At 41.0% G+C, this 26,067-nt stretch overlaps 1 protein-coding gene across 1 annotated transcript in view; it reads left to right on the top strand.

Annotated features, from left to right (window-relative positions):
• ADCY2 (adenylate cyclase 2) overlaps positions 1–26,067 on the top strand; it is a 426,522-nt gene that overhangs the window by 338,268 nt on the left and 62,187 nt on the right. The window contains exons 15-16 of the mRNA XM_007961181.3: positions 5,875–5,959; positions 20,631–20,768. Coding sequence (XP_007959372.3) covers positions 5,875–5,959; positions 20,631–20,768 — 223 coding nt within the window. The remainder of the gene's footprint in view (positions 1–5,874; positions 5,960–20,630; positions 20,769–26,067) is intronic.

Genomic DNA, 26,067 nt, shown 5'->3' with positions numbered 1-26,067 from the left:
GGCATATTATAGTCACACTTCTGGAAACCAAAGAAAAAAAGAAAGAAGAACATTAAATGTACCCACAAAAAAAAAAAAAAAAAAAAAAAACCCCACAATTCTTACAAGGGATCAATGACAGAATGAATGGCTGCCTTCTTATCAGAAATTATGGAGGGCAAAAGACACTTGAACATCTTTAAACCACTGATAGGAGCATGATTAACCCTGAATTAAACACTCAATTCAAATATTCCTTTTCAAAGTTGAGATGAAAAACACTCTGCAAGTAAAAAAAGAGGGAATTCATCACCAGCAAACCTACAAGATATGCTAATGGAAGTTCCTCAGCTAAAGTGATATGATGTCAGAAGAAAACATGAATCTAAGGAAGGAATGGAGGGTATTAGACATGCTTACTGTATGACAGTATAAAAGACAATATATTTATCTTTCATTTAAGAAAAGATGTATTAATCTTGGGCAGTCACTAAAAATAAAAGAAGTACAGCTAAAACGCCAAGAGGAAATGAAAAATATTTTAAAATATTTAATTAATAAAATGACAATAATGGAAGAACAGAAAAACAAAAGTAAATGAGACAAATATAAAGCAGATAGTAAAATGGCAGGTTTGAAATAGTAGCAACAAATGTAACAGACCACACTATACAAATAAAACCAATGGGGCAAATAAACAATAGATAACCAACGGGTAAGATTAAATTAAAACATTATTAAATGCGAAAGGACTAAACACTCCGAAGGAAAGTATGACCAAGCCACATTCTCTCTACAAGAGGTGCATTTTAAATACAAAAATTAGGTAGCTTGAAAGTGAAAGGATGAAAAACATATCTGATGTAAACAATAAGCACAAGGAAACTACTATACATATATTAATATCAGACAAAGTAGTTATGAAGGCAAGAAATATTAACAGAGATAAATATAGATAGTGAATAATGATAAAAAAGTCGTTTCACCAGGAGACATAAAATCATAAAGCATGCTTATACCTAATAACAGATCTATAAAATACAGATATGAAAGCACTTAACCTACAGTAGACCATAAAAGCATCTTATGCATATCTGACAAAATCCAAGAAAAAATGAGACAAATCTATGACATAATTAGATATTTAGTATCCCTTTTCTAGTTCTTATTATTATACCAATAGGAATATATAGGAGGTCTGAACAACATTATCAACTTCCTAAAACTAATTGATGTTTCATAAACTACTAAACTGAATTGAAAAATACTTGTTTACTTAAAGTGCACATGGAACATTAACCTGTTACAAAGATATTACTTATGCTAGGCCATAAAAGCATCTCCACAAATTTGAAAATACAGAAATAAATATGAAGACAAAAAATCATATAGTCTGATGTCTAACCACACTAAAATCAAATTAGAAATCATTAACAATAGAATATTTTACAATATCCCCAAATATTTTAGTGTTAAACTATATGCTTCTAACCCAGGAGTCAAATAAGAAATACAAGAGAAATGCAAAGATGTTTAAATATCAAAATGTAATGTATCAAAATGTGTGGGATTGCAATTAAAGCAGCAATTTGGGGGGGAATTTGTAGCTTTAAAATGCTTTAAAATTAGAAAAGAGGAAAGAGTTAAAAATCAGTTGTCCAAATTTCCATCTTAGGAAGCAGAAAAAGATGAGCAATTTAGAATCAAGCAATTAGAAAGGAATAAACACTAACAAGAAGAAATCAATAAAAGAGAAAACCATCAGTAGTGAAAATTAGTAAAGCCAAAATATGGCTCTTTGAAAAAGACTTTGAAAATTCCTAAACCACTAGCAAGACTGATCAAGAAAGGAAAACAGGAAGAAAATCACAAAGCATCCAAACAAACAATTTAAGGGATAAAAGAGGACTCACTACAGATTCTACAGATATTAACAGGATAGATATGAAATGCCATAACTTGAGGCCAAACAGATTTACAATTCAGGTAAAATGAGTTTCTTGAAAAGACCATTTACCAAAAACTGAAACATAATAGAAAATTTAACTGTGCATGTATCTATTACATTTATTGAATTTGTTTTAAAAATTTTTCCCACAAAGGAAACTTCATACCCACATTATTTCTGTGTGAATTCTACCCAACACTTTAAGAAAATAAGATAGAAAGAATTGGTCAAATATTAACAAATTTTGTATCTGTGAATGGATAAAATGTCTTATTCATGGAAAAAGGCTAAAAGATTGGGGCTACAAAGCAAAGGCCACATCTACACCATGTATAGGAGATCTAGCTGAAGCAAAATGAGAAAGGTTGGAAACAAAGGATATAGAATAGCTATTCCAGGAAACAACTTATAGAATAAAGGAAATACTGATAATATAAATTCCTGACAATAAAGAATTCAAATGAAAGGTATTCAGCATTGAAAGAAAGATTTTTATTATGATTCAGGCACCAAAAATTTAACAGTCATAAATATTTATGCACTTCAAAATCTCTTTGAAATAAATAAAGCAGAAAGTGTTAAAATGTTCAAATACATGGACAAACCTACATTCCTCTTTGGAAATGTTAATATATTCTAACATTGACAGATCAAGTAAGCCAGCCCATTAGGGATTTGACTAACTCATAAGGTTCCTTGAATAGTTATATTTAGAGAAACACTTTGTTACCAGCATAAAAATTACATATAATTTTCAAAATTTCATAACACATAGAAGTTGAGCATATTTATCCCATTCCAGAAGAAAAATAAATTGTCAAAGTGAAATAATAGAGGCCACAATCTCCGATAAAATCAAATGAAATTAGAAATAACAAGAACCAACCAAAAATAATATTCTTGTGGAATTTAAAATTCAGACTTCTGAGTTACTTTTAGTATTAAAAGAAAATGGAAATTGAAATTATAGGCTTTTTAGAAAAGAGTGATAATGAGTAGCTATGAATTAAAGGCTGTGGGATTTGGCAAAAGCAGTAACTAGGAGAATATTTATGTCCTTAAATGCACTTATTAGAAGATACAAAAATTTTCTGATAAATGACAATCCAAAATAAAGTATATAAGTTTAAGTAAGGGGGAAGAAAGGAATTTTTAAAAGTTGAATCAGAAACTAATTAATATAGAAAGGAAAAGCAGACCTTAATAATAAACCAAGAACTTATTCTTTGAGAAGATCAACAAAACATGCAAAACCTCACAAATCTGATCTAAAGAAAATGACATTAAGCATAAGAAATTACAAATACGGAGAGTTTTTAAATTATAAGAAAATATTACATAGAATATTTTACATTTGAAGATCTAAATGAAAAAGATAATTTTCTAGGAAAATTATCAAAATTGACTCAAGAAACAGAACGAATAAACATGGCAGAAATGTGACATGTCTATTTCTAAAATAGAACCTGGATCAGGAATAGAATTGGGTAGACATAAACCCCGACAACATCACTTAATAGAGCTATAACTTTACGCAAGTTCCTCAACTTCCCTGTGTATCAGTTTCTCTGGCAAAATGAGGTAATAATACTAACTACTATATAGGATTATTGTGAGAATAAAGTGAACTATATATGTACATATATACATAGCACTTGGCACATAGTGAATACTCTATAGATGTTAGAATGTAGCACCAACACCACCACCACTACCATCACCACCACCATTATCCCCATAACTGTCCCTATCACCATCGCCATCATCATCACCATCACCATCCCTATCACCATCACCATCATCACCATTACCATCACCCATCATCATCATTACCATCACCATCATCACTGTCACCATCCTCATTATCATCATCATCACTATCACCATCATCACCACCATCACCATCCCTATCATCATCACCATCATCACCATTACCATCACCCATCATCATCATTACCATCACCATCATCATCACCATCATCACCATCACCATCCTCATTATCATCATCATCACCATCACCATGATCATCACCATCACCATCCTTATCATCATCACCATCAGCATCACCATCACCCATCATCATCATTATCATCACCATCACTATCACCATCCCTATCAACATGACCATCACCATCCCTGTCACCATCACCATATCACCTACGTCATCATCATCACCGTCATCATTACCATCACCATCATCATTATCATCATGATCACCATCATCATCACAGATAATTTCATACTTGAGTTTTATCACACCTTCAAGAAGATATCATTCATTCAGTATTTAAACAGTTTGGGGTCTAAAAAAAAAGACGAAATATTGTTTCTAAACTCAGCCTTATGAATACGGCATTACCTTGACACCAAGAAAAAGCTAGGAGAGCACAGTGTCCAAAAAAAAAAAAAAAGCCTGTCAGAGCTCCTTCGTAAAAACAGAAGAGAAGATAGCAAATCAAAGCTCAGCAGATGAATCACTGTGGTCGCCTTTAGTCATGAGGATAATGGCAAGCACCCTCCATAGCTCTGAGATGTGGGCTGGCACTCCTCCCGCTGCTGCAGGATCACATCTTACTCATCTTTGTGTCAGAACAGCCTAGCATAAGCCTGGCCCATCATACTAGTCAAAAATCTAGGTGTACTTGGTATATACACACCCTCCCGCAGAGTCTTATCATCACTCATAAAATCTGAACAAATATTATTATCAGGCCAGGTGTTTGAAAGCATTGTGAATCATGTCCAGGACATGACTCATTGCCCAAAAGTCATTGATTGGGTCAGGTCCAATTGTTGGTTTGAACTCGAGTTTCTGTAGATGTTGTTTGATGTGTGTCCCTGTAGTCATCTCTCTTAATAGAGTAGGTATCTGAGATAGAGAGTTGAGGAGAACTTCTCATCATGACAGCATCAGGGGCTTTACTCAGGGCACTATAACTGCTTAATTTGTTTCTCTTTCTGTGGGGCTCATAGGAGTGCACTTGCAGGATGATGTCAGCTTGTGGCTGTCTTATATCTGGTTCTTCTGTACCATACGTCGTCGTTTCTGGATGTTACTCCTCTTCTTAGCCAAATCCTCTGTTTCTTCACTGTCTCTAGCCAACCTCATTGGCATGAGGTTCCATTTTGGTCTCACACACCATCCAACCTCTCTTTGGATGTTCCATTTGCATCTCATCTTTGATGATTCACTGTGCTTCAGTCCTTTTTATACCTCTGTAACTTCTATCCTGACATTAAACTCAGCTTTAAAAGGCTTTGAATTATTTAATTATTTAAAGGACCTTTTGGATATGTATACAATTCTTATAAATAAACCTGTAATCTGTCAGTAGCAGAATTTACAACTCGGTAGATGTGTTTTTCACATGATCATGGGACGCTTTTGAGTTCATTGGCGCACTCAAGCGTGTAAAAAGCCTTGCTACACATTTTGCTGCATCTATGTTGAACAAAATAGGTTGAATCTGGTTGCATGAGATTGGCAGTGGCCGGGTGAGAACTCAATGTCTCCTGGGTCAACAGGAACAAGGGTGGAACTTGAGGACTTCCAGGCTATCAAAGTGAGGCTCTCCTTAAGGCAGCAGCTGCCAGGATCTCACTGGCGGTGAAGAGGCCACCGAGATGGGGGATGTGGCCAAGTACCACGTGAAACTGCCAGACACATGGGCGAGTCATTTAAAAAGATTCTTTATCCTTCATAAAGAACTAATGCTTATGAGGCAGTTTTATTGAGTCAGAGTAAGTTGATTGGCCATCGCTGTGTAGACCCTTTTCTATGGACATGTGTGTGGTATTTTAACTCCATTTTTATTTCTCAAAAATTTAGTGAGGATTGCAGTCTGAATTTAATAAAGTCCTCATTAACCCAAAAGTATTACTGGTAGCTTTCCAGAATGATAGAAATGATCTCCACCCTGACTTGCTACTTTTTGTTTCCTGGTAGAACGTCCGTCCTGGGCATCTCCTTTGGGGCTGCGTTTCTCTTGCTGGCCTTCATCCTCTTCGTCTGCTTTGCTGGACAGCTTCTGGTAGGTATTCAAATGTGGCACTTCTTTGAAAGTATGCTCATTTCATGAAAGCTGATTTCTTACCTAAAACTTTCAGAAACAAGGAGCTTATTGCTTTACCACTTCAAGAACTCCAGATCCCAGTTAAGGAAACATGCACCCTTCAGGTCTATAGGCAAGAATATAGACTGGAACAGCTCATGCACAACCAAGACACAAATACAAAGATGATTTAAAACGTTCGATGTCACATCAGAAGATTGCATTCTTGCTATTTGGTTCTGTCAATATATTTTTATCATTTCCTCTAAGTTTTCAGAGTATTTATAGCCGCAAATGCAAGTATAATACGAGACTTTCAGTGTACAGGAGAATTAAAACTAACACAGGAGGCCGGGTGCGGTGGCTCAAGCCTGTAATCCCAGCACTTTGGGAGGCCAAGACGGGCAGATCACAAGGTCAGGAGATCGAGACCATCCTGGCTAACACGGTGAAACCCCGTCTCTACTAAAAAATACAAAAAACTAGCCGGGCGACCTGGCAGGCGCCTGTAGTCCCAGCTACTCGGGAGGCTGAGACAGGAGAATGGCGTAAACCCAGGAGGCGGAGCTTGCAGTGAGCTGAGATCCGGCCACTGCATTCCAGCCTGGGTGGCAGAGCGAGACTCCATCTCAAAAAAAAAAAAAAAAAAAAAAAAAAAAAAACTAACACAGGAACAGAAAACCAAACACTGCCTGTCCTCACTCATAAGTGGGAGTTGAACAATGAGAACACATGGACACAGGGAGGGGAACATCACACACTGGGGCCTGTTGGGGGGTAGGGGAAAAGGGGAGGGATAGTAGCATTAGGACAAATACCTAATGTATGTGGGGCATAAAACCTAGATGATGGGTTCATAGGTGCAGCAAACCACCATGGCACATACATACCTATGTAATAAACCTGCACGTTCAGCACATGTATCCCAGAACTTAAAGTAAAATTAAAAAAAAAAAAAGTAAACCTGATACATTGCTACAGTCACTTTCAAGCTGTACAATGTTGAAGTAGTTGAAGAAAGCATATATTAAAATATCTTTTGTTAGTGTTTAATTTAAACCAATCAGGTTTAAATGCTAGTTCTGGACATACAGATTAAATCTAAAATTGGAAGTCTAAAACAAGTGTTGCTAGCTGGCCATCGGTCTATGAGAGCATCCTAAGGAAGCAAACAATGGGATAGAAGGCCCTGAAGAGAAGCCATTATTTCATTTTGTTCAATGGAGATGAGCTGGGACAGAGAGGCCACTCTGAGCTTCTCAACAGAGGTCATGGGCATTCTCAAGAGAAGCTTCAGAGATTTTTTTTTAAATAAAAATTTTAACATGATAACTAATAACCTATTATAAAAAATAAATAGAAATGTTCTTTAAAATATTTTTCAATGTATGCATTTTATGTGAGTTCTGCAGTTATAGACTATAGTCTAGATATTTTCACATTGTCAAAATCACGATTTCTTCTGCCAGTTAGACTGTGACAAACCCATTTAGATGACACTACCAAGGAAGCCTCCTGAGGTTTGTGGTCTGTCTGTTACCTCTCAGGACTATTGTGGCTTCTATGAAAGAATTTTTTCTTATTCTGCATGGGTTTACAGTTTGCATCTGTGGCTTTACGGCAATGTTATTTTGCTTTTCATAAAACACACTACTACTGCTAGCAACAACATCAGGACAGCGCGATAGTGGCCTCTTAGAATCCTCGTCCCCTCTTCAAAAGCCCTGAAAAGTGGCAGTCCTGACCCCCAAACTGTCCATTGCATTGCAGTCTGACGTGCTGAAAGCCTTTGGCCAGGGCTGGTTAAGACTCCAAAGCTTGCCTCTGCCTTTCTGCAGCCGACAGTAAGCACTTTGCCCTCTGTGCCTTATACCGTTGCAAACATGTGTGGATTTTGTTTACTGCATAATAGTTTAGATGTTTCAAATTGTATTGAAAGCTCTTCCAAAAATGGGACTGTGGTTTCTGCTTCACCCAAATGCACACATAGCATCTCGGTTCTGAAGCCCCCTGAAGACATTGTGGGTTGTATAGAGGAGGGAGGACCCTTGGTTAATATGAATCCGCTCTGAAAGGCCCTGATGGGACTCTCGGGCAAAGTTTGAAAATGCTTATTGTAGAAAGAAGCCTGGTTTTCTATGTTCCCAGAATCATCCCTCGGGGGGAAAGGCACACAGGCTCCCCTGCCCTTTTCCTTACCCCCATAAATCTCCTGAAGTCCATTTCTCAGGTTTTCAAAATAAGAACCACCATTAGTGGTTCCACTGGAAATCCCAACCTAGTTCTATTTAAGTCAGTTCAGATCATTGTGCCTAACTAGCCATATTTATCATTTTCTATCCCAGGGAATCTGGTCTTGGATATGGGGGCATACGGTATATTTAGGGTATCAAGCTGACTTTTTTTCTTTCTACTGTCTGAGTTGTTATATTAAAGAAACATAGAGCTGGGGGCAGAAAAAAATATCTCAGGAACAACCGTGCTGAGTCTGTGGGAAAGCATTGCTCCCCTGTGATGCCTCCCTTTCAGCCTCGCTGGAATCCCACGCCCTGCTGCTCCTGCTATAGCTCTTGTTCCCTCCTGTGGCCAGCCTGAGGCCCCGGTAAGCTGTCAAGGTGACATCCACAGCTCCTCCTGCCCTCCCATCCCTGGAGCTTCCCAGGACCCTGGCCTCCACAGGCCACATGCTAGGAAGTCCCTTTTGACTCCGTGGTACCACAAAAGGAAGATTTCAAGGCTGCAAATAAATTGGTGCGTACCTCCTCCTCACAAGAAGCCTGTATGGTGTCAAAGAGCACAGGAAGCCTAAACGTGATGACACTTGGTCTTCCTACACTTGATTCCATAAGATCTGTGAATGAGGCTCCCTCTAGTGGCCAGCTGCAATTCCTCCTCCTTGGATGTAATCCATGAAAAAATCAAGAAGGAATTCTTTTCACTTCTTTAATAGGTACTTTTTTACTGTTTAAACCATTCTGTAAGGATTTTTTAAATTTGCAACATCAAACATATTGGTGTACAGAAAATTTAAGAAGGCTTAAGTGTACTTAAGAGTACTCTGCACTCTGCCATCCAAATTCAGTCAAAAACTGCTCATCACAAATATTCCACAGTGGTCATGGAGAAACATTGTCGCATCCTAATTGCTCATTCCCTGGCTTCTTAATAGCTTCCCAGTTGTGTAAGGTTTTATAATGATTTGCATTTATTATGTATTAAATACTGAGTTTATTAAAGAGTCTTTAATACCCGAAACTTACCTTCAATTAACATACGGTAACTTTTTGAAAACTTCGATGCCAAAGGCAGTATTTGTGCTCTAACACCAGCTTTCAGTTCTCCGTATGAATAATTAACATAAAATGTAATACTTCATAAAGGAAGCTGAGGAGAGGTCAGCCTGGCTAATGTTTTCTTCCAAGAATTTTGCCTGTCAATCTCTGTCGCATAAAAAGCGTAATGCCAATAAATCAGATCGATTGCTTATTTTACAACTGGCCTTGATAAAAAGGTAGAAAGATATCAAAATAGGCAAAAAAAAAATAAGGGTGATAATGAATTGCAGATTTGTTCCTGCTGATAGAAAAATCGTACAGATATTTGTTCAGTGACATGTTCTCAAACACATGGCAGGCATTTCTTTTCTGTGATCATTATTTCTGTGAGAAGCCCAGCCCTTGCCTCCATCGGCCCCTTCACTCCTACCCGAGGCATGCCCCATGCTGGCTCCCTGCTACCCCCACATTGCCCAGGTCTCAGTTCTTGTGCACGTGGGTGGGCTTAGCCACCGGGCACCTTCTAAGAAACCTGGAAACTGCACCAACTCCTGCACCAAGCCCTTCTTTTTACACCATGGGACTGACAATCTGTGTTATGTAGCTTAACCTCCATCACATAAGATCTCACTGAGACCTCTAGGTTGGTTCTGTTTCCCCTTGAATATATAGAGTTCCTTGTACTGTAGTGTTTTTATGGGGTCCTTTCTTACTTTCTCCTCTCATCCAGCTCTGGTTAGCACTCCCTCATCTCATGGAGGCCAAACTTTCTCAGGCTGAGTTAGGTGTCCCCTACAGAACCTTCTCCAGATGTCCCAGCATGGGGCCAGGCTCTTATGTGTAAATGATCATGTGGACCTGAGGAGGAATGTGAGTCAGTGGCCTTCACCACGCTGCATCCAAATGCCTTGTTCACATACGCCATGATTCCTCGACTCTGACATGCCTCCAGCTGTCTCCTCAGTTGGAAATCATCATCTAACTTTCATAACCCAACTTTGAAGAGCCCATCTTTTCCCCACCAACTCCCCTCGTGCTGACTGGCTGGGATTCCCATTTTGCATTATTACTTTCATTCTTGTGGATGGAAAGATCTTCAGTGAGTTCACTGCAGCCCTGTTTTGTTCATTGTACTACTCTAGTACTTGAAGCACAAGATAAATATTTAATATCAGTCTCTGCTTGAAGGAATGTTTGGTTGCACCCAAGTGCAATTTCCTGGCACCACTGCTCAGAAAACATTCCACCCCCATTCTCACCCCAACTGGACTCCTTCTGAACTTGAAGCTCTGAATCCAGCTCACAGTCATGGTATCCTGCTCCACATTCTGGTAGGTTCCCAGCATCTGCATCTGGGCCTGGCATCTTGATGTGCTCACTTGTTGGATCATATTAGACACCTCTGCCTCAGGTGCCTTCCTGGGCCCATATAGCAGCCCCTTCATCTCACCATTGCCAACTATTCTGAGGCAGAGAAAGATGTGCCCTAAGGGACCTTCTCCAGATGTCCTAGTGAGAGGTGACGACATGCTAGCAGCCCTCGCTCTCGGCACCTCCTCGGCCTCGGTGTCTACTCTGGCGGTGCTTGAGGAGCCCTTCAGCCCACCACGGCACTGTGGGAGCCCCTCTCTGGGCTGGCCCAGGCCTGAGCCAGCTCCCTCTGCTTGCCAAGAGGTGTGGAGGGAAAGGCGCAGGCAGGAACCTGGGTTGCACACGGCTCTTTAACACTCACCGCGAAGGTCTGCAGCTTCACTCCTGAGGCCAGCGAGACCACGAACCCACCAGGAGGAATGAACAACTCCGGACAGGAGGAACGAACAACTCCAGAGGTGCCACCTTAAGAGCTGTAACACTCACCGCGAAGGTCTGCAGCTTCACTCCTGAAGCCAGCAAGACCACAAACCCACCAGAAGGAAGAAACTCCAAACATGTCCGAACATCAGAAGGAACAAACTCCAGACACACCATCTTTAAGAACTGTAACACTCACCGCGAGGGTCCATGGCTTCATTCTTAAAGTCAGTGAGACCAAGAACCCACCAATTCCTGGCACACTAGCAGGATAGTGCTTCCATGTGTAAAGGAATGTGGATGAGAGAAGGGATGGTGAGTCGGTGGCCTTCATCACACTGCATTGAAATTTCTTGCTCACATTCACCATGATTCCTTGACTCTGAAATGCTTTCTACATCAGATGCTACTTAGCATTTCAGAATGTAAAAGTCAAGAGCTGAGAGGGAACCTAGAGATAACCTCATCCAGTCTCTAATTTTGTGGATGAGGGACCCAGGACTCCAAAGGTGCCATCCACTTAAATGAGTTTTTATTTCCAATTATTTAAAATAAACGTTTCCCCCACAACCCCGCAACACACACACACACACACACACACACACACACAATGTTGAAGAAGCTGTAATCAGGCCTCTTGAGGATGGAAATGGAGGCTTTGGAGTAGAATCAGGAATGCAATGGCTAAGAGGTCTGCAAAGGCTTCTTATCCTTGGGTAAGAATCTTTGGAATAAATCCGAACTATTTATGATGGACAAGATCCCAATGAGTGGTTCTGATTCCAGCCTCATCACAGTTTGTAAGTAGTAAATGTTGTATTAAAAATACCTACTTACTCTGCTAGGTGCTTAGCTTTGACTGGCTCATTTATGCTCACAAGAGCCCTTGCAGGTAATACCTATTTGACAGTTTCATAGAATGGGATCTCACAGATGCTACATAACTTGCCTTCCCAGTGGTATATAGCAAGTAGATGTTGGAGCTGGAATTGCAGTCAAGCCTTGGAACCTTATAGTAGAGGCAGGTTGCAGAGGGTACCAGGGTTGTGTATGGGGTGAGTCACAGGCAGATGGTGCCCAGCACTAGGCAGGGATGCCCATGCTTATGAACATGGACCAGCATAGCACCAAAGTTGCCTTGTGGTGACTGCTCAGCACCCATTGATCAAAATCACGTTGGTAAGTCATGGTAACCTCACATAGTAACTATTCCTATTCTTCTCTACTCTAGTTTCCTAAAATATGTTTTTCAGCTGTTGGTCCCATGTATTTAAAACTATGTTCTGGGCAAAGTGTAAATTCATCTTAAAAGACATTTGATATATTTTTTAAGTTAATTTATAATTGTATTTAGATTAAAATAATCTAGTAAGAAAGTACTCAGTATTATAATAATACTTTACAAAATGTTTTATACATATAATAGTCCTTCAAAGTGTTTTCAGACATTATTTTATTTGATAATGAAAATAATCCATTTTATCTAGGCAGAAGCTAAGACTAGAATAAGAGATTCAAGTTCACATTTTCATTACAATTAGCAATTAAAAATAGTACTAGTTGTCACTGTAGCAGTAATAGTAATAAGTGCACATTCACAGTCACATTTAGCTTTCTAAACTACCTGAGGCAGACTTATGTTTCTATGATAAATACAAGAGAGTTACTCTAACCAAATATTCCACCACCAAACAAACAAACCCCCAAAACACGTTTAGAACACATATGCTGGGTACAGCAAGTGAAAATGCCAGAAAATATCAGAAGAAATTTTTCTCTCAATGTTGTTACCTTGTGCTTTCAATAGCAGAGATAATACGATGCCAGCCCACCAACGTTCTTCTAGGCAGAGATGAAAGCACAAATAGAGAGGTCGCCTTGGGAAAGGAAAAGTAGGTCACACTCCCAGCTAATAGAAAAGCTTTCTACCCCACAGCCGTGTTTTCCCCTTGAAGTCTGTTTTCTCTCCTGTTAATATCACTCCACCATATATATATATATATATATATATATATATATATATATATATATATATATATATATATATATTTGGTTAGTGTTTGCTTAGTGTTCCTTGTTCCATCTTTCTACTTCCAGCTTTTCCTTGTCAACGAAAAGGATATAGGTTTTAGGTGTGTCTCTGGTGAACAGCATGTAGCTCTATGTTCTTTTCTCTGTTCCAGACATCTCTCTCTCTAATTCGACAAGTGTGATCGGTTTATGTGCATTGCAATTATTACTAAAATCTTTTAAAATCTACTTTGTATCTTTTTTGCTTCTACTTGTTTTTCCTTCTTTTCTGCCTTCTTTTGGACTCCTGGAGTTTATTCTCTTATTCTCTCTAGTGACTTGGAACTTATATACTTTGGTTTGTTTTTTCAGTTATTACCTTAAAACAGGTAACATGTGCACGTGATTAACAAAGTGTATTATTGGTAATATCTCCACTTCCTTGTTGAACAATGCAGGGACCATGCTCTGAGTCTGGTAATTTCTCATCTCCCATACTAGCATTGTTTAAATTTTTCTAAATTTAAACGGCTCAAATTATTCAATGTTTATTCTTGTTTTTCTTAAATGATGTATTTGTTTACTATTTTTTCCAAATACCATTCCACCTTTCTGGACTCAGTTTCCATATTACTAAAATGCTTCCTTTTATAATCCTTCCCATGAGGGCTTGTAAATAATATACCCACTCAGATTTTGTGTTTTTAAAAGTCTTTATCTTTTCCTCATGGTGATTATTTCTCATTTTTTCTAACATTCCGGAAACAGGATTCCATCATTTCCTGTCCTCTGTGGGAATGAGATTAACTCTCCTGTCCATCTAACTGTTGTAGACACTTGGTCCCTTGTCTCGGTGGGAGTTTTTGTAGGATTTGCTCTTTGAATCATGGGCAGTAGATTCCATGTGTTAAAGTGTAGCCTGACTTTTATTTTTGAGACTCAGCTGTGTATTCTCAACCACAGACCTCATAATCCGCTCTAGGTCTGCAACGTCATTGTCCAATATCTCCTTGTGTTTTGTCCCTTCCCTGGTCTTTCTGTTCTGTTTTTTTCAAACTTTTATTAGAGGTATGTTGAATCTCTTCATCATATCCTCTGTGTCTCAATCTCTTTTTCCTATTTTCACCTTCTTTATCTTTCTGTGCTATTTTATGGTTTATTTCCTGAGATGTTTCTTAGCCTCTCCCATTCACGGGCAATTAATCCAGTTCCTCAATAACAGTTTAGTTTTAATTTCAATATCTACATTTTCATCTCTAGAAAGTTTATGTGGCTCATTTTAAAAAATACTTGTTATTTTTCCTTAACAACTCACTCATTCATATGGATTATAATCCCTCTTTTGTTACTTTAATCTTATTTTAGAAACTATTTCAAATTATTGTCGTATCTGCAGATCTCGTGGTGCTAATTCTACCTCTTATGTTTTTTGACTCTTCCTCATATGGTCCATTGCCTTAGGTACTTTATAATTTGGTTTTTATTGTCAGGCTATGTTCAGGAGAAACTGCCCTAGCCCCCAGATGGGACATCCCTGCACTCTATAGTCTAAAGTATCATTTACAAGCAGTGTCATTCTTGCTTCTGCCATAGCCCCAAGGATTTTCTCTAGTTTTGACCTAATTAACAACCCTTCAATTTGGAATTCTCATTATGAATCAGGTAATATAATTTCACACCCAACACTTTAGGGTTTGGATTGACCCTTGGAAGCTTATTGATACTCCCCTGAGGTAGTGAATGGAGCTCTTCTAGACTTCTTTGTACAGAAGGAATAGCGGTTTGAGGCTCTGGATTTTATTCAAGAGTCTTAGTTGCAGCTGCCCACGTTTCACTGGCCCAAGGAAATATCTTCTTTTCCCTATGGGTGTTAAAAGCCAACCCGCTAAGTGCCATAGCCTGAGTCCTGATCCAGGACACTACTGGACTCACCCCACAGCCTCAGTCCTTTTATCACTGAGCTCTCTGTTTGTTTCTGTGCCCTAGTAATTTCCCTTTGAGTCCATCATTAAAAATAGTAAATAGAATCACCACGTATTTGATGAGTTCTTACCATTTAACAAACATTATACTGGCTTCTGAGAAAACAGAGACAAGTGCGATATGGTCGCTGTCCTCAACCAGCTCTGCATTTGGCCGGAGACAAGCATGTCAGCAAAAATGATGCCGTGTGGTACCCAGTGGAGCAACAGTGCAGCGAGGTGGCTCACCCAGGGCGTAAGGAAGAAAAAGGTTGATTTCGTAAAATATGATTGATTGGCATAAAGAAGTCTTCCTGTGGGAAATTAAAGGACAATTAAATAATCAAAGTACACATCACAGTCTTTGTGACATTAAATGTTACAAGTAATTATTGCTCCAGCTTGTTCCTGCCATTCAGAATGACGGTCCTCAGCTAATTAAAATGCCAAAGTAGATGTTCCTTTAGGCAAATACACAAAAGTACATGTTTATATGAAACACGAAACCACCATATTTTCCAAGCAAGATTTTAAGATGGATTTTGTTTTCCTAATAATAAAAGTTTGCTTCTCAGCTACTCAGATATCTTTATAACTTTTCTGGATTTTTTTTTCATTTTATTAACTTCACTTAATATGAGCTTCTACTTCTCTTCAAGTGTGTCATCTGATTTTTAAAATGGATACTAACAAAACTGTAAATGAAGTCTACTTTTATAATGATTAAGTTAAATTATGAAGAATTAATTTGAGAGTGAAAAAATTAGATTTAACTTAATTTGAGAGACTACCAGTTGTTTCCATTGCAAGTGGATCAAAACAAGGGAAGAAAAAAAGGGATCAAAACAAGGGAAGGAAGAGAAGCTGGCTGATATTTTTGGTGGAGCATGTATGAACATTTTGTTTTTCTGAGGAGGATCTGCATGTACTGGATTAGGAACGTTGGGATTCATCCCACGTTTTTCCTACCACACCCCACTGCTCATTATCCCCACCATCAATTCTATGATAGGATTTTCCTTTTTTTTTTTTTTTTCTGAGACAGAGTCTTGCTCTGTCACTCAAGCTGGAGTACAGTAGTGCAATCTCAGCTCACTGCAACCTCTGCCTCCCGAGTTCAAGCAGTTCTCCTGCCTCAGCCTCCTTAGTAGCTGGGATTACAGGCACCCACCACCACACCCGGCTAATTTTTGTCTTTTTAGTAGAGATGGGGTTTCACCATGTTGGCCAGGATAGTCTCGAACTCCTGACCTCATGATCTGCCCATCTCAGCCTCCCCAAGTGCTGGGATTACAGGCATGAGCCACCGTGCCTGGCCGGGATTTTCCTATAAATTTATATTGCTGCTTTTATTACATCTCCCACTACATTTAGTACCAATCCCTTGTTTGTTAGTGGATGAATGTGATATTCACATCCAAGAGCATTTCTAGAAGGTACACGGTGAGCTCACTGTGAGTAAGAGCCAATCATGGGGTTCAGTGAGATGATCAAGTAAGGGAAGAAACAGATGTGACTGAAATTATGCCAGGAATTAAACCAAAGATCAAAGCAAATGACTGCACCAACTGGGCTCACAGCAGGCCTTTTCTCATTTTCAATTGAATAGTATCTTCCAAATAAAGGCCAAAATATTCTTTGAGATGTTGTCATTTATAACATTTAATTAGGATGATCTGAATTTTGATAAATGTTTTTCCACCAGGGCCTTTAATACTTAATCAAAAACAGGATAAACTGAAGCCAATGATCATATCAAGAGCCAAGCTGTAATTTTTCTACAGAGCTACACACTGAATTAAGGGTCACCGTTTTTCTTAATCAGATTCCTTCCATTTGAGGATCTTAGTCTTGTTTCTCCTCTTAGCCCCATCATTGGTTTCTTCTGCTCCCCCCACCAGCTTGATCCTCCACTTCCTCTTTCGTCATTGTCATTGCAACTGTCACCTCTCTGTTCTCTTCTACTTCCTTGTCCTTGCTGGCAGCAATGCTTACCAATTTTTACACTTCAGAACAGGTTTACTTACCTTGTTGCTGCTTGGTGACAAGGAAAGATAGCCACCTGTCTCCCTGACCTCTGGAACAACACATTTGGCATCAGTTTTAAAACAATTGTGAGGGAGAACTTTGATACGTGCATGGAAACTGCACAAGTGAAGCAACTGAACCAAGTGCATCCTGAACCTGTAGTGCCAAACCCATGTCTGCCGAACCCCCATGCATCTAGTAAGTAGCTGCAAGTGCTGCTGATTTGTCATTTTGCCTGGCATGTCACATGAATGGAAAAAAAATTCCTGCATATCTGCCCAGGTCTGTTTTAGTAAATTACTAGCCTGTGAGCAGAATACAACATATTCCTATTAGATAGCGTATCTGACAAGATTATCACCATGTATTTTTCTAAATCTTCAAACACAGTAACTTGTTTTAATTTTGTAATTTCAAAAATTTGTGTAATAACTAGATAATATTTTACCTAATTGACGGCGATATGCAATCTTAGCTAGATGTACATTTTCTCCTGAAGTAATAAACTTTTTAAATGTTCTGCCATTAACATTTTCATTATCATCTCTATTGATAATTTCTGTTTACAGAATTTATCATATTTTTATTCAGAATTTAATTCATATCAGAATTATGAAAAATTATCATAATTTCACAAACATAAGAGCATTGATTTTAACAATTTTCTCTTAAAGATACTAATTGTAGTCGATCTGGATGTGAATATAAATATATTGTCCTAATTTGCAAGAATCAAACCAAATGCCATCATCCAATGGAATCTGAATTAGATGAGCGTGATATTTCATTTGAAGCTCGGCTCTTCATATTTTATTATAGGTTGGTGCAAAAGTAATTGCGGTTTAAATGTAATGGCCAAAAAAAAAAAGCTCAACCACTCAGGAGGCTGAGACAGGAGAATCGCTTGAACACAGGAGGCGGGGGTTGCAGTGAGCAGAGATCGCACCATTGCACTCCAGCCTGAGTGGCAACAGAGTGAGACTACGTCCCAGGAAAAAAAAAAAAAAAAAAGAACACAGATTTGACTGTGTTTTATGATATTAATATTATTAGAAGTAGCATGCATTAAACAATAATGATAACCATTCGTGGGTGGATGTTTAATGATAACCATTTGTGGGTGGATGTTTTCTGGCTACCTGACCCTCTAAGATGCTGCATGTTTAGAGCATTAAGGGACATCTTACTGCATGGCAGATTTCCTGCCACCATCAACCCCTATCCAAACCTGTTCTTGAGTTGAAGCGTCAAGTGCAGATCTGATTCTTCTGCTGCTAGTGATCAGAGGCCCTGCAGAGCTGGGCCGAGGGCGCCCCCTGCCGCCAGCCATCAGTCCAGCTCTGGGCAGCCTCTGCGGCTGATGGCAGCCCTGGCTCAAGCTCCCTGGTAGGTACTCGGAGAAATGAGAGGAGGGCCCAGGAAAATCAGCCCAAGAAGTGAACCCCGAACCTGGTCCCGTGTCTCCCTCAGTGGGGCATGTGCGCCGTAAACAAACATTCTCCATCTTTTCCTATCAGGAGCTGGAAGGAAGAAAAAAAAACCAAAACCACCATGGTGGAAAGGAGTAGAGAGGAGGAGATTTTGTTGTTGTTGTCGTTGTTATTTACACAGATATAAAGCAAATAGGAATTTGGTCATTAAAATGTTTCTAAGAAATATTGTGTTTTCTTCATTGAAATAACAGGAAGAGCGAACGCTTGTAAGTCTTGTCGCACACACCTTCTCTAACTCGTTTAAACCTCTGGAAAGACAGAGGAGGCAGGTACTGTTATTATCCCCATTTCCGAGAGGAAGAAACTGAGACCCCATTTCCGAGACGAATATTAACTGGCAGCAAGTTTCCCAGCAGTGGAGGTTTGAAGCTAGGCCACTGGCTGATTCTTCACCCTTCTCAACTCCTCTCTCCTGTGTTTAGACTCTCATTCAACTGCTGTATCAGCATTGACCATATAGCAACGCTTAGGGCAACAATAATTTTAGGAACAATACAAAAAGAAGATGTGAAAGAAGTAGAGAACTAAAAGCGCAGCCTATTCATGCTGTCCAGGAATATTCTTTATTTGAATTTGAATTTCACTGATGTCACACCAGCTTTGTTTGCCAATAGATTAACTTAGTAGTATCAATCAAAGGGTATAATTTACGTATTCCTTCTTATGAATTTCTTGAAATCGTCACCTTTTATTTTTTGTTTCCAAGATACATAGTCTTGGGACCACATCCCTTTAGTGTGAAGATATCAATCCCTGGAGTACTTTTACATCCTGCTTGTCATATCAGATAACGTATGCAAATTATGCCCACGCAGCATCTGCATAGGCAGAGCTGATGTCACTCACAGTTCAGTGGAACTCTGTGTACTGCTGCACACTCATACCTGGGAGATGGTGAGAATCTTTGGAAAGGTGGCCCTCAGGATGAGTGAGCTCATTCACTGAGACCCCATAGTGAATGGGGAGCAAATGCTGGCTGTCGTTCCCCAAAGACCTCAATTCCTTCTTATATCAAAAAAGCTTCCCCGACCCCCATATGTATAGCAGCATATTCACAACAGCCAAGAGGTGAAACAACTCAGTGTCCGTTTTATGAATGGATAAAAAAAAAAAGTATAGATCCATACAATGAAGTTTTATTCAGGCTTTAAAATAAAAGGAAATCTTGGCATAATGCTACAACATCATGATCCTTGGAGACATTCTGCTGAGAGAAATAAGCCAGTCACAAAAGGAGAACTACTAGATGGTTCCACTTACACGAGGTCTTCGAGTAGTCACAATCATGGAAACAGGAAGGGAAATGGTGGTTGCCGGGGCTGGGAGGAGGGAGGAATGGAGACTTGTTTCTCCATGGGTATAGGGTTTCAATGTGGTAAGACTGAAAATCGTAGAGTTGTTACACACCAGTGTGAATATGGTTGTCACTACTGAGCTCTACACTTGAAAATGGTTTAAAGAGCACGTTTTATATTATGTGTTTCTCAACACTGTTAAAAAATGTTTTGGGGGAAAAAAAGAGCTTCTCTGTGTGGGAGAAAACCCCCACAAGACCAGACGGGATCACACAAAGCCATCATGCCTCATGCCTGAGACTTTCAGATACCGTATTTATAAGTTTAGGTGCCAAACTAAGTCTGTGGCCTGGGCTGTATTCTTGTGATCTGCTAATGCAGCATTAAAAGGGTCAGGAGATGTGCTGATCTCTTTCCACATAAATCAGCTAATAAATGATAACTTTCATCGCGGCCGTGATCAGAGACCCAACATATCCCCCAGGGTGATGTAATTAACTGACATTTTTCCTTTGAGAAAGGAGTCACTTAAAAACATAACTTCAGGTCTGTTTTAAAAGACATACAAGCACAATGTACCTTTGTCGTAGGCATTTAATTTGTTCTCAGTTGGTAGCAATGATGCCAACATAATTTTAATAAAGTTTGTGACTTGGTTTGAGTCCCCAGGGGAGGCTAGAATCTACATGTTTATGAATAATGTTGGTGCTTCTTGTGGTTTTAAACATTGTCATCAAGAAACTGGAGAGAAGTCATAAACTAGCAATGCTTTTCTTTTTCTTTCTCTCTCCTCCTAGCAATGCAGCAAAAAAGCCTCTCCCCTGCTCATGTGGCTTTTGAAGTCCTCGGGCATCATTGCCAACCGCCCCTGGCCACGGATCTCTCTCACGATCATCACCACAGCCATCATTTTAACCATGGCCGTGTTCAACATGGTAAGTCCGGACCGTGGCGGTGTTCAACATGGTAAGCCTCTAACCATGGCCGTGTTCAACACGGTAAGCCCCGGACCATGTCCGTGTTCAACACAGTAAGCCCGGACCGTGGCCATGTTCAACACGGTATGCCCGGACCGTGGCCATGTTCAACACGGTAAGCCCCGGACCGTGGCCGTGTTCAACATGGTAAGCCTGGACCGTGGCCGTGTTCAACATGGTAAGCCTCTAACCATGGCCGTGTTCAACATGATAAGCCCGGACCATGGCCGTGTTCAACATAGTAAGCCCTGGACCATGGCCATGTTCAACATGTTCAGTCGCAGGGTGAGTCAGGGCTCACAGCAGGCAGGGCGTTCTTCCCTTCTGGGACCTGTCCTGTGGAATTTTGGAAACTCGCTTTTAACTCCTTTGCAACACCAGCTGCTGCCTGTTAAATTTAGCATCTAATGGCTACAGCAGTCATTTCTCTAAGGGAAGGGATGCTTTCACGGAGCCACCTTGAGAGATGGGGCGACTCCTTGGAGCAGTTCCCCACTTCCTTGCTCATGGTGGCCCCTCAACAGGCTGCAGAAATGACTGCAATGTCTTAAGGATAGTCATGAGGGGCAAAGGAACCCTCAAACTAAGGGGAGTGTGGTGTCCTGCCCTGGAGTTTAAAAGACCTGATTGCAACCCCGTGCTCCCCGTCTCACCAGCTGCACGACTATAAGGACGTTTTCACTGAACTCCGCAGGCTCCATTTTCACTTCTTTGAAAGTGGGAACCAAGACTTCTCTACCAAGGTGGTTCTAAGGATTCAATGAGCCAATGTTCCCACCACACTTAGGACAGTTCTGGCCATTTTGTAATTATTGAGCCAATGGCCACTCTTACTATATCAGTCTCATCATTGCTGGTTATCTTCCCCAGAATAGACACTTGGCTCGTCACAGTGCTTTGAGGCATGTCCTTATTGTTCTCACATCAGCAGCAGCAGCCGTAGGAGATCTGATGCTTCCTGTAGTGGAGGCTTCCCTCACTGGGAAATGCAGAGTGTTAGGAGATGTAGTCCTTGCCTTCCAGGGGCCCAAAGTCAGGTTGTGGTGACAGACTATATATTATTTCATAATAATAACATTGTTTGTATAAAGTAGAAAGCATTCATGCAGTGAAATGTAATGTTTATTGAATATAAAGATATCCCTGATATGTGCTGGGTGCTCAGACCCCAAAGACAGTTCTCTGCCTTCTAGGAGTAGGAGACAGACAGCTGGGTAACCTCATCATCAAGTCATTCTGAAACGAGGAGGCGAAGGCAGCAACAGAGGCATGAGGGGAAGGGAGAGCCAGGCCTGCTAGATGCAGTCCTGGAGGGCTAAAGGAGGAGTCTGCCACGTGGACCTGGAGGAAGTGAGGGGCAAGGGCAGGTGGGTGGAAGGGGAGAAGGAGGGATGTTTGCCTCTGGGACAAGAACAGAAATTCATATTAAGAAGTAGAGAAAAATAAATCCACCTGAAGAAGTGGATTAGGTCCTTGAATGTTTACATGGGGCCAGTCCTCCAGATCGTAGAGTTCCTCTGACTAGGAACCTAGTGATCGTAAGTTCCTCTCAGACACCTGCAGATTCAGGTGAGGGTGACGCCACCTGGACCCCAGATGGGCCAAGCACTAGCAGCAGGAGTGGGATGGCCTCTCCATCGCTTTGTGTTGCCTAGAAATTGATCTTAGTGACACCTGCAAAGGTGCTTTCAGAGAGAAGCTGTAGCTTGTCCTCCCCGCTCTCTGGAGGTGAATGTGTGCAATTCCCGCAGGCTCTCCTGTGTCATGAGTTTGGGTACAAGCATGCTGGCAGCCCTACCTCACCTGCCTGTGTGCCCCAGCTCCCTCTCTGGAGCTCCCCAAGAAAGAACATGAGGTCAGCCCTGTTGCAGGGCTCCCCAGACATGCAGGCCGCTGAAAGATGCCACCACAGCTACCTCCTCCAGCCACCTGCTCAGCCTCCAGAACAGCTAGTTCAAAGGCTCCTCTGTTACTGGGGAAGGAGGGGCTCAGCAGGCAAGTCCATGCAGGCCACAGCCTCCCTGGGCTAATGCAGGCCCTTGGCTGGCAGTCCCCTGTGGAGCGGTCCTGATGGGCCGGGTCCACCGCTGGAAGCCCTCCTCCTGCCCTTCTGTAAGATGAGCAAGTGGCACAAAGTGGGTCTCCCCTTCTTCCTGGATGTTTGCATCACTTGAGGCTCATTTTCTGCTGCAGGAATCGTGAGGCCTCCCTCTGGGGAAGGAGGCCTCCTCTTCTAGGTCTCAGGAGTGCCTGGATGGTGACATCATTTATTTCCAGTTAGGGCTTAATCCAGAGTGAATGGGAAACAGCTGAAGAGGGAAAATGTGCCATGTCTAGACAACAAGCAATTTTCTGGGGTACCACTGGGCTCCAGAAAGACAGAAATGCCAGGGCTCAGGTGGAGACCTGCTGCATTCATCCACTGAAGGCACCTGCTCATGGGAGCGAGACTGGCCAGCCGGGGGCATTCTGCCTGAAGAACAGGGTTGGGAGGCAGGGGTGGTGGGGAGTGGTGTTCTTGCTGTGGTCCCAGAGCTTTCTTCAGGGGGACGGCCTCAGGGTGAGGAACTCAAGGTGAGAGATTTAAGACAGGGACAGGAGAGGCTTTCTTGAAAGAGCCTTTCTGCAGACACGCCAGGAGTCACAAGAATGCCTCAGCTCTCTGCATATGCAATTTCCTGGATACTGCAAGGATGTGAAGAAATCATGGGGGAGGAACCTGGACAGAGAGAGGGGCAGGCAGCGGGCGTTGGCCTGAGACGCCAGAAGTCTGAGTGTGTTTTCTAAAATGGGTTTTTTGGGCTTGACTTTGTAACCTGCATGTATGCATTAGTCCTGCTGTTCCAAGATCCAGCTTCCCAGGAGAGCGCACTGCCAAGCACCAAGTGCACTTTGGTAGATGAAAGCTGTGAGAGAGACTGGGTTGGAAGTCGACTCTGTAGCGGAGGGGCTGATGAAAGCGCACTTGAAGGGCAGCAGGGTGCACAAGCTCGTGTTCCGATTTACTCAGAACCCTCGGGTGACTGACACATGCCCGTAAATTAAGCCGCCTCCTGGCCCGTCAGAAGCGTGTTCACCGTGCATGCAAGCAAATTGAGTACACCTCCTGAGGGCTGACCTTCACTGGCCAGTAGCAGCACATAGGAGTTAGAGGACAATACATTTAACATCATATACGCAAACGTAAGAGTGAGATCATTTTTTCTTTCTCTCTTATTATATAAATTTCAGTTGTGGAACATGATGTTTTGATATACATATAAATTGTGAAATGATTACTACAGGCAAGCCACTGAACGTATCCATCACCTTCCACATAACCTCTTGTGTATGATGAGAGCACCTAAAATCTACTCCCTTAGCAAATCTTAAATACAACAGAGTGTTATTAACCAAGTCCTCCCACTGTGCTTTAGTAATCTAGGTGCGTTCATCCCACATGACTGCAACTTTGTACCCTTTGTACCCTTTGTACCCATGCCCAGCCCCCAATTTTTTTATCTAATCATCCATCGATAGACAGATTGTTTCCGTATCTTGGGTGTTATGAATAATACTAGAATGAACTTTGAGGAAATCTCTGTTTTTTTTTCACATGTCCTAGGAAAGTGCCTTCCAATCATTAGTTATTAAATGAAAGAATGAGTGAGTGAATAGGTAAGCATACAGCCCTTTAAATAAGAAACCATTTCCTTTTGTAACATCTAGTTTGACCTTATAAAACCAGGATTTATCACGTAATTCTTAAAGACGATATAAATGAGAAACAAATCTGGTTTGGAAGCTAACTCTATTTTGTATAGCATAATTAGTCATGATTGACAGACAGTTCAGTCACTGTCTATAAATGTTTGGCAAGCTGATCATTTAGGAGGAGACATTCTTTCAACAGTAGCTACGATCCTTTAGAGAGAGAACAACTGCCTTTGGTAACAGAAATATGTCTCCAATGTTGTTTTCCTTCCTCCACGGAAGACACATTAAAAGTATGATGGATGACCCTTGAGATTTCTTTCTTTCTCAAAAATCATTCATCACACTTTTTAATACTTTTAATGTGCCTTCTGCAGATTTTCCACATACCAAGCTGCCTTCTGTAGCAGTAGAAGCAGGAAATAAGCTAAATTACCTTCCCCCACCTTTTCCTGTCTATCCATGCAGGGGGAGAAGAAATCAGAACTGCTCAGGCACTGAATTCCTCCAAGTGTGCAGAAAAATACCATTTGTATTGATACCTGGTGCCATGAACTTAGTGGTTCTTTTCCACACAGGTGCTCCTCTTGCACTTATGTCAAAGAAAAAAACGTAAAACTGTAGGAAAGTTGACGTTTGGTACGGAAAGGAAATAACATGACCTAGCTGTAGAGCCTTGTGTATAATGTCTTATTAATCACAGAAGACGCAGGACTTGTCCATGAGTTCTGCCTCTGGCCACACCTGAGGATCTGCAGATGCCCCGGGCTCCTAAACTCTGACTGTGTGAGGCGGAGGCGGTGCGCAGGGCCACATACCTCATGAGGTGGTGCTGATGCAGCACTCAGACTGCCCAAGCAGGCAGGCAGATTAGGAGGGGGCACCTGTGCAGGGCGGTGCAATGGAAGCGGACTCCTGTCACTCACATCAGGAAGGCGCCACCTTCTGCTGAAGGATGTGAGTGACACTCAGTCTTTACTTACATGCAGTTCGATGGTCCCAGGATGGTTTCTGTCTCTTTTTACCTAGTCCCACTTTAACCTGTCCATCCGGGAGCAGTTTCTAGTTAAAGGAGTATAGCTTTTCATGTTTTTTCTCAGCATTTTTTTTTTTTCTGAATATGTTTTCCAGACTGAGGGAGCCCCATCCGCAAGTCGTATTTCTGTTTCTTAGCTGTTGTTAACCCAGTGAGACTAATCCAGGCATCGGACTCACATTTCAGCAAGAATAACAGTTCTTTGTGTTGGCAGAGGTGGGGGACTGTGGGAGCGCATATGCTTTCAGTCACTGGGAAGAACATTTAACTTGCTCTCAGAAAACTTCATCTGTTTAAAGTCCTAGCCTCATTCATGTCCTCACGTATAGCACCTGTGATTTGTGTAAGTTTTCCCTTTGAGGCAGAGGAAGAGTGCTTTCATTTTCTTTCTTTTTTTCTGTTTCTACTGTATTTTTTAATTGTGTATAATAGATATAACATAAGATATATTATTGAACAGTTTTTAAACATACAATTTAGTAACATTAAGTACATTTGCAATGTTGTGCGACCATCACCACCGTCTAT

Source organism: Chlorocebus sabaeus, chromosome 4, assembly GCF_047675955.1.
Source record: "Chlorocebus sabaeus isolate Y175 chromosome 4, mChlSab1.0.hap1, whole genome shotgun sequence".
Lineage (NCBI taxonomy): Eukaryota > Metazoa > Chordata > Mammalia > Primates > Cercopithecidae > Chlorocebus > Chlorocebus sabaeus.
The sequence above is the reverse complement of the archived record's forward strand: the minus strand, read 5'-3'. Positions and strand labels throughout refer to the sequence as shown.